Here is a 17284-nt window from a genome sequence, read left to right on the forward strand (position 1 = left end):
CTTAAATGCAATATTAGAAGTAGATTCCCAAACCAGTAGGAAAATAACACATCGTAACCTGGTGTTTTGGTTTTTTTTTTAAACCAGTAGTGCAAGAATCAGATTAGGATTCTGTTAGAAAATTTGTTAATAGAGCATACAATACTAATGGGTCTGAGGAGAAAAATATGATTACCTTCACAGTGGCTAAAAAAAGCCTTTTAAAAATTCAACAGCTACTTCATATAAAAAATTAAATAAAATTGCAATGAATAGATACTTCCTTAACATGATAAAATTAAAATTGCCAGATAAATTACACATATGTAAGTGTATGTACTAAAATTATTTGTCGATATAAAATTAGAACCTTGGGTATCCTGTATTTTAATTTGCTATACAGGCAATCATAGATAAAATGTACAAGCCTCATCCTAAAGATGGTTCTTACTTAATGGAGAAATAGTAGAGGCATTTGCACTGAGATCAGAAATATGGCAAGAATTTTTAGTTTTCAGCCTCCTCATTGCAAACTTTGAATACATCCTTTAGAAATTATTTCCAGCAAGTAGAATTGTCTTGGTTATGGGCCACAGAATTATGTTGAATAATAAAAGTTGGAAAGACTGAAGAGAGAAATATTACTATAAAGTATCTTAAGTTAAAAAATAATCAGTAAACACTATCCAAACACACTCCAAAAGGTGACAGCATCAAAAGTCTAGAGTTGGTAGCCTTATTACTGATGCAGTGTGAAAAATGTTCCCTGACACGCCTCGCCAATAATTAATTACATATTGTGCATGGATCGCCATCAAGCTCAGTCTGAGACTCTTTAACAGGGGTATCACAAGTCAATAAATATTTTATTCTTCCAATAAAATTGAATCGTGATTATAGCAAGTTCAAAGTCCAGATTTCCTACGAAATATAAGTAGTAAAAGCTGCATGATCCAACATCTAGGGGGCAAAATAGAAAAAAAAATTCAGTAGTACATTTATGCAATATTTCTGGTTGAAACTACAGGTTCTGAAAGAGACAGGTCTGTATTTCAACCCTGTTATTTCCACATTTACTAGTCAAAGGCTCTGGCAAGCAAATGATCTTCAGTTTCTTTACCTGGATGGTTGTGAAGGTTAAATAAGATCTTACAAAAACCCCTAAGAGTACAGCAACCACAATACATGCTAGCAATTCATAAAAGTGTTTCAGAAAAAAAAACACGACGATGCATTTATTATGTTAACATCTAATATATCTATATTCATCACGCACACGAAATAGGACGCCTTCCTGCTCTCCCGTCACCTCTCCAGACCTAAAGAGCTGCAGGCAAAGCCTGGATGCTGTTCAAAACCTGATGTACAGGGAATTCAGGACCCTAAGATGCGCACCAGGAGGCAGAACCCCACGGTTTGCAGAAAGGGCAGGCGCCGGGCGGGAGGGAGAGGTTGCGGAGCTCATCACGGAGAATCCCTCCCCTGCGGACCCCGGGGCCGAGCCCGCGCAGCCGCGTCGGGCCGGGCCGTTGGGTCCGCGGAGCAGGTGCGCGCGGCCCGCCCTCCGCCGCCGCCTCCCGCGCCGGGCCGCACGCGCAGGCGCAGTTAGCAGTCGCTGCTGGGCGGCCGCGGGCGGGACTGGTCTGGGAGACGCGGGGACCGAGTGGCAGCGACTCGGACTTATGAGCTGCCACTGCCGAAAACGGGCCCGCCAGACAGGTGCGTGGGCACAGGCCGCCTCCCCGCTGCCCCTGCGCTCGGCGGGGATGAGGAATCGAAATCATTGCTTTCTGCCCCGGGGTGCGGGGGGCGGGAGGGGGGCTGGGACGCACCCCTTTGGCGACCCGCCCGGCTGAGCTGCTGGGGCAGGTGGGGGAGCGGCGTGGAGATCGGGGTGGGGGTGCCGCGGCGAGTTCCGGCCTTGGGAGGAGGAAGGTCAGCCCGGCGGCGGGAGTGGGTGCCTCCAGGGTCCGTTGGATCCCGAGGAACCGCCGTGTCCACCTGCTGCGCCGGGCTCGGGAGGACGCGGGGTGCCAGGTGCCCCCAGCCCGGGCGGTCCCAGAGGCTGGGCCCCCGGAGTCGAGGCCGTTAGTCCAGCGGTTACCCTTCCAGCCCGTTCCACGCTCGAGCCCGGCTGCCGAGGGGTGTAGAGGGGCCGCGGGGGGGCTGCTCGTCCCACCCGCTACGTCTCCCCAGAATGGGAGCCAAACCAACATTGGCTCGGCCTTCGCCATCCCCGCCCCTGTGAAGGCGAAAGGACCCCGCCCTGGGGCCCGGGCCACTCCCTGGATGCGCTGCCTGGAGCCGGCGCCGCTGGGGACCAGCCGTGCACTTGGGTGACATCCAAAGGAGCCCTAATGACTAGAGACTCATTATCTCCCAAAGCCTGTTTATGATCAATCAGATGCTTTAGCCGATTGTATTTACAACATTTCCTCAAGGAACAAGGAGCATTTGCTTGGCATTTGCTTGGGATTTAAAAAGCAAAGGACAGCGGAGCTCAGGAGGGGGAGAGAGAAAGGAACTCGTGGGGGTGGGGTGGGGGGAGAAGAAGTCTCAACTTAGGAAAGAGTTCATTTATGTTGAAACGTTTTGATGCACAAGAGCCATTAAAGCCCCCGTCTAGCCTTAAGATTTTGCTGGCTTCGACATTGTACATCACCCTCCTAGGGTCACTTAATCACGCTGGGTAAACCCTCCTGTTGGTGATTGTAAGTTTGATTTTTCAGTGTACACAGTTTTGCCTTCAGATCTAATTGGGTTCGATCTTCCAGTCACATTTACACCTTATCCCTAAATCCTTAGAAAAAAGTCCTCTATGTTCTTGATACAGTTAATTATCATGTGTGTAAATGGCGTATATTGATGGCTCTGAGCAAATTGAACAGTGCAGTAAATTAGCCTTATTTCTTATTTTCAGTACCTAATAAATTTTAGCGCGCTTAAATAGAAAGCTAGAATTGTGAACCTTCATGGACCATTAGGTCACCTAATTTAACCCTTTTACGTGACCAGTGATAAAACAGGCCCAGAGCAGTTTTAACCCATTGCCTTTTTATTTTTTTAAAATATATTTTTATTGACTTCAGAGAGGAAGGGAGAGGGAGAGAGACAGAAACATCAATGATGAGAGAGAATCATTGAACGGTTGCCTCCTGCACACCCCCAACTGGGGATCAAGCCAGCAACCCAGGCATGTGCCCTCGACCTGAATTGAACCTGGGACCCTTCAGTCTACAGGCCGACACTCTATCCACTGAGCCAAAATGGCTAGGGCTAACCCATTGCCTTTTTAAAAATAGGACTAGAAACCTTGCCATAGTGCCAGTTCAGTGTGTTTCCTAGCATCCCATTCTGTAGATGAGTTCCCAAAGCTGCACGACAACTAATACTTTAAATAATAGTGATTTTCAAAAACTGTTTTTGAGGCACACTAGCGTTGGATGAGTTCCCCGCCCGCCATTAAACCTGAATAGTAAAAAGGCGTATAAGAATAGCACATAGGAAAGCATGAATATGTTAAATAGGCGAGTGTTGAAGAGAATGACAGAAATGAGTCTTAAATGGGCAGAATTTATGCTGAGAACTACAGAGAACTATTGAGCATTTTTATGAACAGCGAAATAAGAGTTGCTTTTAAAAAGAAAATTCATGCTAGAAGGTGGAGGATGGATTTGAAGGTTGGCAAGACTGAAGTTGAAGAGGCATAGTGGGGGTTTACTTCTCCTTTTCAGAAAGCACGGCTTCCTTTCCCATCCTTAAGGCTGTGGCACGGGGGCAGAGAGAAGCTTTTAAGAAATACCCATATGTATTTAAGTTATCAATGACTAGTTTTAAGATAATGGTTGACTGGAGGTGCAGTTAGTGGGAGAAGGGAATTAAGGAGATAGAGAAGCAGGCTTGGGAAGAAAAACCAAGTTCAAATTAATGGAAGCTTTGGGACATTTTTAAAAAAATATATTTCATTGATTTTTTACAGAGAGGAAGGGAGAGGGATAGAGAGTTAGAAACACTGATCAGCTGCCTCCTGCACACTCTCTACTAGGGATGTGCCTGCAACCAAGGTACATGCCCTTGACCAGAATCAAACCTGGGACCCTTGAGTCTGCAGGCCGATGCTCTACCCACTGAGCAAAACCAGTTAGGGCACTTTGGGACATTCTTGAAGATGGATAATGATTTGAATCTAAAGAGGAAGTGACCTCTGAATAAGATTTGAGAGTTTTAGCTGGCTTTTACAGCTAGAAGCCAAGTATGTTTTGCTAATGACTGTAAGTTTAGTGTCTGATACATGCCTGGCACATATTGATGATCACAATATGTGTGAATGATGAATTTTATTATCTGCTGGCTAGACTCCTCTGAATTTCGGGAAACATTAGCTATCACCAAACGAGTAAATTCTGTAGCGTGCTACTTTCTTCTGTGAGAAAACAGCTGCATTTTAAGTCGAGTCTTGCAGCTTCTTTGGAAGAAGGCTGCTTGCCAATAGTGTCACTGTCACCTGCCTCTTCACCTCATTTGTGATCCCTCAAAGTCAGTTTTTAAGAATACCCTTTAATTTTGGTGAAAATTAGTCCACTTTTATTTTTGTGACATAGTAACACAAAACTTTTTAATTTTTCTGTTATCTTTTCTAGAAAAGCAAATCATGAATTGAGTTGTTCAAATGCAGCATGTCCATAGCAAGATTATGAAATAACTCATAATCAGAGATGGTTTTTCATAAATGTAGAGTAGAATTTTAAAATATGATTAATTCTCCATATTAAACCAGATCATAAAACAGCAAACTTCCTAGACCATTATATTCCTACTCTATAGAAATGCCTTCATTTTGTTGTTTTAACAATGTTCTAATAAACTTTAGAGGACCAATATCAGAAGCATTGCCATAACTATTTATCTGTCTTAAAACCATAAAGACATCTATTGTGTAAGGATTCAGTTCATAAATTTTTCTAGGAGTTAAATTCCAGAAAAGATTTTTACATCCAAGGAGCCTGTAGTAGACTTTTATAGTGAATACTCCCTCATTTTATTTCTGTTTCCCCCCAATTGCTTAGAAACCCTTTCGCTAAATTTATTGCTGCCATGCTGCTAAGAGAAAAATCTCAGAGTTGGTTGCTTAGAAACATCTCTTTCCCTCCTTCCTGGAACCTTCTCCCTCCTCCCCTCCTCCCCATCACTTATGCATTCATTCATTTATTTCATAAACATGTTCCTATTCATACTGTCCCAACACTCTTTGGGACAGTATGAATACAGAAATGATAGAGAATTCCAGTGCTGGGTGAGCTTATATCTATGTCTGTTTTGTTTTTTGCAAGTTGCCCCAAGCTATTATTTTGGAACTATGTAGAAATAGTATAATCCTAAATAAATAAGAAAATGTATCATTATGATAGTTACATAAAAAATTAGCAAATGATGCTATTCAGTCAATTTTAACTTTAGTGTGTAGCTATGGTTTTAAAACCCAGTGCAGATTTATTCACATATTCAGGATTTCAGTTATCATCATTTCACTAATCTCAGACCTTTAGTAGTTTCTCACTTTTATAACATTAGATCCAGACTCCTCGGATATTTTGTAGCACTTGGTTGCTTAAACCACGAGAAAGTTGTATTTCCAGTGATTATTTCTGCTATTATGGCTCTTTCCCACTTTCTGCTATATTTCTTAAGGAATTTTTATTGTTTATAGGTTCTTCTGATTTAGGAAAATATACCCAGTTTTCGTTAACAAATGTATTAATAAATGTAATTCAAAAAAATAAAATAAAATAAAAGCCACCTCAGAGGCCTCCCATGGTTTCTGGTGTTCCTGAGGAGTGGATGGCTGTGATGGTTAATTGTATGTGTCACCTGAACCACAGTGTGCCAAGATATTTGATCAAACACTGTTCTGGGTGTGTCTGTGAGGGAGATTTTGAATGAGATTACATTTGAATGTTAGAATGAGTAAAGCGGATTGCCCTTCCCAATGTTGGTGGGCCTCAACTAATCAGTTGAAGGCCTGAATAGAACCACAACAGCAACAACAAAAACAGAACCCCTCCTGCCCTGTATTTAGCTGGTACTGCAATCTTTTCCTGCCTTTGAACTCAAACTGAAACCTTGGTTCCTCTTGGGCCTTGAGCCTGCTGACTTTCAGACTAGAATTTATACCATTGGTTCTTCTGGCTTTTAGGCTTTCAGACTCAAGAGTAGAAATGCAAAACAAGCTTTCCTGGGTCTCCCTTTTAACTCCACTTCACACCTAACTCCAAAGAAAATATAATATAGTGTTGTCTCTGGGAAAAAGAAAAAAACAACTTCGTGATCAGCTAGCAGTCTCTCTCACACTTTACAACAAATATTGGGGATCCTATGATTGTCTTATTTTTAGTGCTCTAGCTACCTCTGCTGTGGAATTGAGCCTTACTTCTATACCAATAAATGAACTACACTTTATCGTTTGTGATTTGGAGTTCTCAGTGGAAATTTATTAGGGCTTCTCGGTGATGTTGGTGAAGTTCTTTGAGGTATATTAGTCTGCTTGGTCTTGGTTTCAAAATTAGGGAGAATGGTATGTCAATGGACAAAGTTACTTATACTTTAATTTGTTATTGATTAGCCCAGAATCATGGCAGAGAACTTACATGAGATCAATGATACATTGATGAAAATGAAGGCACAAATGATATTTGGTAATTTCAGCAACTTGTGTGGAGTGAGAAATACACAAGAAGCATAGAACCCTGGGCTTGCTATCTTTTATATGTTTATAAGGAAGGGAGATGGTAGCATCAGCACTAAATGTTTTACCTTATAACATATAAACAAATTCTTGCTGCACTAAAACTGCATAGCTCAGAATAACCATATAGATCAATACAGAAATAGAGGACTTGAGCAATACTATAAACTATTTGGACATAATAGGACACATAAAGAACACTCCACCTAATAACAGCAGAAAGAAAAATGGATACCAATTTATTGAAAGAAATAATACCAATCGTTCTCTAACTCTTTTAAAATATTTAAGAGGAGGGAATAATTCTAGACTCACTCGATGAGGCAGCATTACCCTGATATCAACACCAGACAGAGACTCTGTAAAAAAACCTCAGGCCAATAACCCCTATGAATATTGATGCAAATACATGTTTTTCTTAAATGCACATGTAATATTCTCTAAGATAGACCATAGGTTAGGCCATAAAACATGTCAGTAAATTTTTAAAAATCAAAATCATACAAAGCATCTTTTTCAATTACAATATAATGAAACCAAAACCAGTAGTAGAAGGAAAACAGGAAAATCCATAAATGTGTGGGAATTAAACACCACACTCTTAAACAACCAAAAAGTCAAAGAGAAAATCACAAGGAAATAATAAAATATCTTGATATAAATGAAAACAAAAATACAACATGCCAAAACTTATCAGACACAGTGAAAGCAGTGCTAAGAGGGGAACTCACAGCTGTATATGCTTATATTAAAAAAGAAATATTTCAAATTAACAAATTAACTTTATATCTTAAGAAAGTAGAAAAACCAAAGCTAGCAGCAGGACAGAAATAATAAACATTACATGATAAATGGAATAGGTCATCTATAATAATAAAAGCATAATATGCTAATTAGACCGGATGACCATCCAGACAAAGCCGGGGCTGCGAGGGAAGCCTGGGTCCTGGGTTCCAGAGAGAAGCCGGTGCTGGCAGCCGGGGGAAGGAAGGCCTACTCTTGCATGAATTTCATGCATCGGGCCTCTAGTAGGTAAATAATAGAGAAAACAGTGAAACCAAGGGTTGGTTCTTTGAAAAGATCAACAAAATTGACTAACCTTTAGCTAGATTGAATAAGCAAAAAGGGAAGACTCAAATAATTAAAATCAGAAATTAAAGAGAGTACATTTCTACAGATATAAAGAGAATATTATGAACAGTTATATGCCAACAAACTGGACGACCTAGATTAAATGGACAAATTCCTAGACACATGTAACCTATTAAGATTAAATCATGGTGAAATAGAAAATCTGAAAAGACTAGAAGGTTATTGAATCAGTAATCAGAAACCTCCCAATTCACTGGTGAATTCTACAACCAGTAGAAAAAACTTAATTCCAGTCCTCTTCAAACTCTTCCAAATAATTAAAGAAGGAACACTTCCAAACTTACTCTATGAGTGCCACAATAGCTTGATAGCTGTCAGAGAAGAAACTACAAGAAAACTACAGAAAAATATCCCTAATGAATAGGGTTGCAAAAATTGTTACCAATTAAAATGACCAAGTGTATTCCTGGGATTTATTCTTAGAATGCAAGGATGGTTCAACATATGAAAATCAATCAACATAAGACACCACATTACTAGAATGGAGACAAAAACCCCACATGATTATCAATTCATGTAGAAAAAGGATTTGACAAGATTGAGCACCCTTTTATAAAAAACTAGGGGCCCAGTGCACAAATTTGTGCACCTTGAAAGGAACTGTGGGCTGCAAGGTTGTGGTGGGCACAGGGGTGGGTCTCAACCCATCCTCCACATCCCCTCCTGGCCCCTTCCACCATGGCCCCTGATCCCCTGTCTGCCAGCAGTGCCGCTCCCACCGTCGCCACTCCCATGCACTGACAGTGCTGGCCCTGCTTGCACCCGCTGATGGTGTGAAGCAAGTGCCTGGAGGACTGTGGTGCATGGGAGCAAAGAATTTTCAGTAACCACCAGTCTCACCCTAATAACAGAGATCGGCACCCCACCTTGGTCTGGTGCCCTCCATCCTGCTCCACCATCCAGCCACGGCCGATGCCTGCCATGTTCCACGCGTGCCCCCTGGTGGTCAGCGCACATCATAGCGACTGGTTGTTTGGTTGTTCTGCTGTTTGGTCTATTTGCATATTAGGGTTTTATATATATAGATTCTTAACAAACTCTGAACAACAACAAAAACTCTCTCACAATAATAAAGGCCATGTATGAAAAGCTATCATACTCAATGGTGAAGACTGAGAACTTTTCCTCTAAGACAATGGTTCTCAACCTTCCTAATGCCGCGACCCTTTAACACAGTTCCTCATGTTGTGGTGACCCCCAGCCAAAAAATTATTTTTGTTGCTACTTCATAACTGTAATTTTGCTACTGTTATAAATCGTAATGTAAATATCTGATATGCAGGATGTATTTTCATTGTTACAAATTGAATATAATTAAAGCATAGTGATTAATCACAAAAACAATATGTAATTATATATGTGTTTTCCGATGGTGTTAGGCGACTCCTGTGAAAGGGTCGTTCAACCCCCAAAGGGGTCACGACCCACAGGTTGAGAACCGCTGCTCTAAGATATGGAACAAAATAAAGGATGCCTGCTTTTGTCACTTCTATTCAACATAGTATATGTTTCCCCCACTATCTGAAAGTAGATTTTTTTCCTATGAAACTTTTCACAAGTCAAACTGGTGTAAAGCAAAGGGTACCCCCCCACCACACACACACTTCTTGAAAATGGGATACCTGTACTGGAAGTCGTAGCTAGACCAAGTAGGCAAGAAATAATAAGACCTCTAAATTGAAAAGGAAGAAGTAAAATTATCTCTATTAACAGGTAATATGACCTTATATGTAGAAAAACCTAAAGATTCCATACACACACACACACACACACCCACCCACCCACCCACCCACCCACACACACACACACACCAAAACACCTGGTAGAACTAATAAAGAAATTGTAGTTGCCAGGGACTTAGGAGAGGGGTGAATGTAGAAGTTCCTGGATGTGTATGGTTTTAGTTTTGCAAGAAGGAAAGAGTTCTGCAGCTTAGTTGTATAACTATGTGAATATACTTAACACTACTGAAGTGAACAGTTAAAATTGGTTTAAATGATAACTTGTATGTTATGTACATTCTACCACAATTAAAAAAAATTTAAACTGCACAGATTAGTTGCTTCAAAGTTCCAGGCCTGGCAATATCTTACTTATTCTTTTAAAAAACAATGTGTGACAAACCTCACAGTTTTGTGTAGAGCTTGATGGCATGTTCACACCATAGTGTAATAGACTTTAAAGTGATACACTGAACTTCCTGATATAATTGTCAGCTGGTGTATCACTGAATAATGTTAGAACACTGAAGAATTAAGCAGAAACCATTAGGTCTATATTTCTACTTTTTTTAAAAAAAACAAAACAATAAATAGCAACAAGAACCTTGGAATAGTTTTCTTAATGGAGACTGTTACAGAACTGCATTGCCTACAGAACAGTCTGCGACCACTTGCAGTTTATTTTTAAGTATTTCACTTGTATAGTAAGGTAGATATGACTATTTGGGGGTAAATATCTTCATAGCTTAATACTACTAGTAATTGCATGCTGTTAACATTTTTGTGATTTCTTTCCATTGCTTTATCAGTAAACATAAGGCAGTGGGTAAAATTAAAACAAGAGATAGCATGGCATGTTGATGTAATGTTTTTGGATGGTTTCTAATCATGTGACTTTGACCAGTTTTTTAAATCTTTGAGTCCAGTTTGTAGATTAGAGGTGATAATGTCCACCCTGTTTATTTCCTGGGCTTCGCATTAATTCTTCCATGGTGGGCCAGTACACCAGAACTCATACAAAGCACTTAGGACGTTTTTATCCCCAACAAATTAATTATTAAGAACCTAAAGTACGTATGTGTTCATTTTGAAGAAGATATGGGTCTAAAGTGATTTTAATGTTCATTATTACTGCTATTATTAATTTATGCATTTCTGTTTTACTCAAATGTTATTGATAGTCAAGCAAAGCACCTTTATGTTATAGAAGTCATGAGAGGTTCCTAAATTTTTAGAACAACGAAGCTTTAGGGTTATTAACAATTAATAAGCAATTTGCAAATATACTCATTTCTGTGCCAGTAAGTGAAAATTTTAAGAAATAAAATTTATTGTTATTGAGTCAAACTGCCCTCCTTCATTTACTTCCTATCTCAGTTACATTTCCTTCTTAGGATTCAGAGAGCTCAAACTCTTCTAACAAATGACAGCATGCATCGTTTTGTATTGTCTTTGAACATAAAGATGGTGTCATTAACATACCTTTTAATAGAGAATATTCATATTATGGTAGACCCGTGTTGATTTAAAAAAACAACAACATGTTTTCAACTTTAGAGTTGAGCCAATGACCTTAGAAGAAGCCAAGGCAAACTCGCCCACACATCCATGTAACATTTTGATCTCAATAGAAAGGGTCCCTAATCTATTGAGTTAACTATATGGAAAAAAAGATTTGAATAGCCTAATGATTCTTTTTTAGAAGCAGCTTTATTGATACATTATTTGCACCTTCAATAAACAGTTTTACTGATACATTATTTGCACCTTCAGTTTAATGTGTAAAAGTCAGTGGATTTTAAAATACTTACAGTTATGCAGTCATTACCATATTCCAGTTTTAGAACATTTTCAGCGCCCTTCCTTCTCCTCCAAATCTTTCTATCTATTAACCCCTTCTTTCCACTCTTTTCCCTAGGTAATCACTAATCTATTTTCCATTTCTCTGGATTTGCCTGTCTTTTAAATTGGATCATATAATCTGTGGTCTTTTATTACTGGCTTCTTTTACTCAGCAGAATGTTTTTGCAATAGGAATCCCATATTTGTTTGGTTTTTAAGCTGTGATTTGATTTCAGCCAAAGACTATCACATTAAATTGTGATAAACGTCTTTTTCTTTAATTTTTGGTGTTTATCAGTGTATTTTGGCTTTATAATGATAAGATTTCCAATTGTATGTTTTTATACGCTTATACAATGTTATAATAAATAAAGCAACTTAAACAAAGATGTAGGAAAGAAAAGGGGGTGCACTTATTGAGTTTGGTGATCACTGTTATCTGTATCTTGAGATTTGTGCCACTGGCTGTTTGTTTTTAGAGGCAGGCCTGTAGCTCTAGAATCTGTGTCCTGTGAGATTGAAAGTTGCTATTTTCCACATGGTCAAAACATAATTTAAGTAATTTTCTTAATGATTTGTTTTAAAAGCCATCCTGAAATAAAGGAGGTATTAAGAAGAAATGATTTCTTTGTAAGTATACTTACACATATTTTTTCAGAACTTTGTTTTATTTTCACTAATAACTTTTAATTTCACAGATAATCAGTATGCATTTCCAAAGCTTTTGGCTATGTTTGGGTATTTTATGCATCTCAGTTAATGCAGAATTCATGGATGATGATGTTGAGATGACAGACTTTGATGAAAATCCAGAAGAGACTGATGTTAATGAAAATGAACTCTCCTCAGAGGTAAGGTTATTGAGAAATCAGTTGTAAATTATTTCTTTACATGATCGATAGGAGTGACTAATCTCAAGAATTATTTCAGTCAAAATAGTCTTCATTTTCTAAATAAGTAGAAGAACATGCTTTCCCCCAACTATTTATTGCTTTGTGTTTTAGAGTGCGCGTAATTACAGAAATCTGTGCATGGCACTTGACATGGTTTTATTACCAAGTAAATATGGGGAAGGTTTTTACTACGAAATAGGAGTTCATCACTGGCTAATGAGGACTAAGTGCTTCTCGCTAAGAGAAAGGTTTTCAGTCTTATTTCTGACACTGCTAGCTCTCTGTAGGTAAAAGAAAAGGTAGTATTATTTGCAGTTCTCCTAGAAGTAAAGTAGCTTTTTTTGTGCGTGTCTTGAAGGAAAAAAGTACTAAATAAAAGGATGAATTAGAAAGGGAAGTGATGACGAGCTCAGCAGTTAGCAAGCTCAACTGTGTTTCTGTCTTAGCATCGATAAGATGTGCTTTGAGGTGGTGACTAACAGGAGACTGAAAAACTTGGCAGAGTTTTTTTTTTGTCTTGACAATCCGTAAGAGTTTTCACATTGAGGACTATTCATCTGTAATAATAAAAGCTTAATACGCTAATTAGACTGGACAGCCAAAGGACCTTCCAGACGTCCTTCTGGACGACCTTCTGGATGAAGCCAGGGCAGTGAGGGCCGAGCCCCTTGCATGAATTTCGTGCATCGGGCCTCTAGTATATAATATTAGACATTTTTCAGAAATATTTTTGATGGTGAGAGAGCATCAATTGTATTGTGCCAGCTGTGCTTAGAGGGTGAGAGTAATAGGCAGTTGTTATAGACTCATTGTAGAGGTTTCTGTTTGCAAATGCAAGTGTTGTTCAGCTGTTTGATGTGAATTCACTCTCCTGTTAAATTTTAAGCCGCACAAGCACATTCTTTTAAAACTTAGTTTTATGAACCACAGAGAGTAAGTAACCAAAGTGCTAATGACTGAGTTAGATACAGCTACTACAGGGTCTTTGGAGGTGAACACTCCAAACCAATGGGCAGATACCCACCCCTCTTAACTACAGTTGGTGATCATTTGAAAAGGTGATAAAAAGTGGGAAAGGACAGTTTTGATTTTTTGGCCCTTCTAATTGTACGGCATGAGTAATCAAGTTACAATAAAGTATAAATAAAGGACAAAATACACTGCTGGTGATGTGAAGGGCGGTCTAACAGAAGAAGGAGGCCTCTGTGGCACCATTGCCCAATGTTCCGTTGTGCCAAAAACAGAGAGAGCAGGTAGCTTCATAGCCAGTTGACTATTTTGATAGCAGAATCTGGATCCTGTTGATAATTATGTGGAATCTTGTTTAACCATTTGTACACCATAAGCGTCTATAGATGGAAGTGGCGGACTTTTTTTAAATTAAATTCAAAATATCATGGCAGTTAACTGTTAATTACTGATTTTTCACCCTTTAACAGACAAGAAATGTTATACTATTAGGACAGGATAGGGACTGTGAAAATAGAAAAAGTACTTCTACATCCTTTTCTCTAAAGGCTAAGAGAAGGCATCTCACAATTAATCATACAAATAAAACCATGAAGGCTGACTCAGAAAGGACCCAGATCTATTATGTTTGGCAAAATTTAATCATTCATCATCCATTCAAATTATCTCTTGATAATTTTTCAATAAATTATCTTTAATCTTCTAAGTTCTTTTGTTGGCATGTTCTGTATAGTGTAGCGGTGAAGTGTACAAGCTTTGGAGTAGGACAGCCTGGACTCATAACTAACCGGAAGACAGTGGGCAAGTTACTTGGTCTCTCTCCTATAGTTTCATCAGACATGAAATGGGCACAAAAACAGTACTTTTCTCGTAGGAGTGTGGTGATCATCCATCATGATCATCATCAGAGCAGCTCTGCAGATAATTTGCTTTGCAGTGCTTTCTCTATTGAATATTTTTGTTTTATAGGTTCCTAATTTTTCAACAGTGTCATCATTCTCTAGTCACATAGCAGTGAAATTTAAGAGTCAATTTTAAACTAGCCTACATGCTTACTAAGTTCTTGATCTTGTATTTTTATTGTGCTATTTATTTTGCTTCTAATGATTTATATCCCCAAATATGATAACCTGTTAGAATTCTTTTAAGGCCATGTCAGCTGTGTCATGAGGCCTTCTCTATTGCTTCCTGTTCCTTCTGTGTTAGAGGAATCGGTGTATCCTCTGTTTGCACATACAGTATTTTTGTCCCCCCGTCATCGTATCTCTTATATTTTCTTGTATCTTTTCACCACCAGGATACAAAGTTTTGAGGTCAGAGACCATGTTACCTTATATCTGTATTACCTATATGTCCATTACATAATAAGTTCTTAACTAGTGAGATTATTTAACTAAAATATTTGTGAAGATGAATAACTTAGATTTTTAAAAATTACTTTCTAGATTAAATATAAGACACCTCAACCTACAGGAGGAGTATATTTTACAGAAACTTTTGATAGTGGAAGGTTGGCTGGGTGAGTATTCATTCAAAAGAATGATTCCCTTGACTTGATTAGTTTTTTTTGAAATTATGGGTTATTGGCTTATGAAAATTGCCCCTACTATGGAACTATAAAAAAATTTTTGAAGTGCTTTATTTGACAGTGTAAACCAGTACCTTAACACATTTTTGTTATGGATAGAAATGTTTAACTTGAATAGTTATTTATATAAAGAAAATAAAAACAAATGAATTATGAATATAAAGTAAAAATTTATAACATTCTTCCCCCTTTAGGACAGATATTAATAATATAATTTTACATGACAAATTTAATTTACTCTTCTATTTTAAATAATGGTAAAACAATAAGATTAATTAATTATTGATTATTATATGCCACTGTCCTAAATAGGTAGGTAAATACTACCTTTATCTCATTTTATAGGTGAGAAAGTGAGGCTTAATGTATCTTACCCATGATCATACAGCTGATTGCAAATAGCAAATCTGATTTCACTCTAACCTTGCAGGATGATGTCTAGGTGTCTGATTTAGCCTTTAAATATTTATTTTTGAAGAGAAGTAACTGTTGTATACTCTTTTATTGGGTTTCTAATGTGCATTGCATCTATAAATTGCAGTTTTATTTTTAATGCTATACATTTGCTTTTACCTTTCCTTATAGGTGGGTTTTATCAAAAGCAAAGAAAGATGATACAGACATGGAGACTTCCATATATAATGGTAAAATGTTTATTTACATATCCCTAGGATGGCCCAAAGCTCACCAACTTGAGAGATTGTATTCCTGGGAAATACGTGTGTGGGGCCTCAGTCTGCACAACAGCACACTCAGGCTTTTGTCTCTTTTCCAGTATTTCTCGGAGCCCCTGGGTAATCCACATTTAAGCGACCAATATCCGACTTCCTTGAGAACTGTTTAGTGTTCACAGTAGTTAATGATAGCGTCTCTCTCTTTTTTTAAAAAATGTATTTTTATTTTATTGATTTCAGAGATGAAGGGAGAGGGAGAGAGAGAGAGAGAAACATCAGTGATGAGAGGGAATTACCAATTGGCTGCCTCTTGCACATCCCACATTGGGGATCGAGTTCGCAAACCGGGCATGTGCCCTGACCTGGACTGTGACCTCCTGGGTCGTAGGTCGATGCTCAGCCCCTGAGCCACACACGCTGGGCAATGATAGCATCTCTTAAGGGCCACTTGAGGAAGTTTCATTTTCACATTTTTAGGAGTAAGCAAATGGGCCTAAAACGTTAAGTGCTGGGATACAGGGTTTACATTGGGAATGGACTTATTTAAATTTTTTCAGATTGAGTTGTTAATAAAAATACAATAGATGTTTAATAAATACCAATTCTTTTAGGTGACTAACTTTCAGGATATCTTATGAAACCATATCAGTTCTTTTATGAAGTTTTAATTACCTCAGAGTTTATATTACCTGGTATTGTCTACAGGGTACTAAATGGTACCATGTAGTATTAATGCTAGGTGGTACCTTTTTCATAGCTGATAAGTGTCTGTACATAATTGCAAAGAAAAAGTAACATAGTTTTAAAAATCTTTTATTAAAAACTTGGCCTGGCCTGTGGGGATCAGGCCAAAACTGGCTCTCCGACATCCATGGAGGGGTCCTGGATTGCAAGAGAGAGAGGGCGGTTCTCGGGTGATGCACCCCAGAATCGGGCTCCCTCCTCTCTGGTTCTGGGTGCAGCACCCAAGAACCGCAGCTGCCAAGCCACTGCAGCTTGGTAGCTCCTGCATTGAGCATCTGCACCCTGGTGGTCAGTGTGCATCATAGCTACGGGTCAGACAGTTGCTTAGGCTTTTATATATATACTAGAGGCTTGGTGCACAAATTCATGCATGGGTGGGATCCCTCGACCTGGCTAGTGATCAGGGCTGATGGGGGCCCGCCGGCAGGGGGGAGGGACCACGGAAGGTTGGCTGGCTGCAGGAAGTGGCAGTGGGAGCGCACTGTCCATCAAGGAGCAGCTCCTGCATTGAGTGTCTGCCCCCTGGTGGTCAGTGCACGTCATAGCTACTGTTTAGTCGTAAGAGTCGCTTAGGCTTGTGTACATATAGATAGATATCCTTAAAATCCTAAAGATAAAGGTGTTATTTCTAAAACGAAGACCTTTTTGTTTTGGTCAAAACAGGTTAGAAGTGATAATACAGTTTATCAGTGTGAGAGAATAACATCAAGATATTCATCTTCTTTTGAAAAGTATGGTATAACCAAATTAGAGGGAGAAAAGGAAGAGAAACCCAAAAACTTTAAAAAATGCATTTTTTAAAGCTCAATGAAGTCTACAAAATGATAGACCAAAAACACCTTTCTCTGATTCATAAACCTGGGTTAGGTAGTTGCTCTGTGGGTTTTTTCAGAAAGAAAAAAGTAATATAGAAAGCATTAGTGATTCAAAAATGCTTGTTAATGTTTCAAGTTGGCACAATGCTGGAAAATAGCCAATTT

General features: G+C 38.8%; 1 protein-coding gene across 1 annotated transcript in view; it reads left to right on the plus strand.

The window, feature by feature from the left end:
- The first annotated feature begins 1576 nt into the window (after positions 1-1576).
- CLGN (calmegin) overlaps positions 1577-17284 on the plus strand; it is a 38616-nt gene continuing 22908 nt past the window's right edge. The window contains exons 1-4 of the mRNA XM_081092906.1: positions 1577-1698; positions 12135-12287; positions 14744-14817; positions 15472-15530. Coding sequence (XP_080949032.1) covers positions 12144-12287; positions 14744-14817; positions 15472-15530 — 277 coding nt within the window. The 5' untranslated portion in view covers positions 1577-1698; positions 12135-12143. The remainder of the gene's footprint in view (positions 1699-12134; positions 12288-14743; positions 14818-15471; positions 15531-17284) is intronic.

The sequence above is a fragment of the Myotis nattereri genome, assembly GCF_964212035.1.
Source record: "Myotis nattereri genome assembly, chromosome: 5".
Lineage (NCBI taxonomy): Eukaryota > Metazoa > Chordata > Mammalia > Chiroptera > Vespertilionidae > Myotis > Myotis nattereri.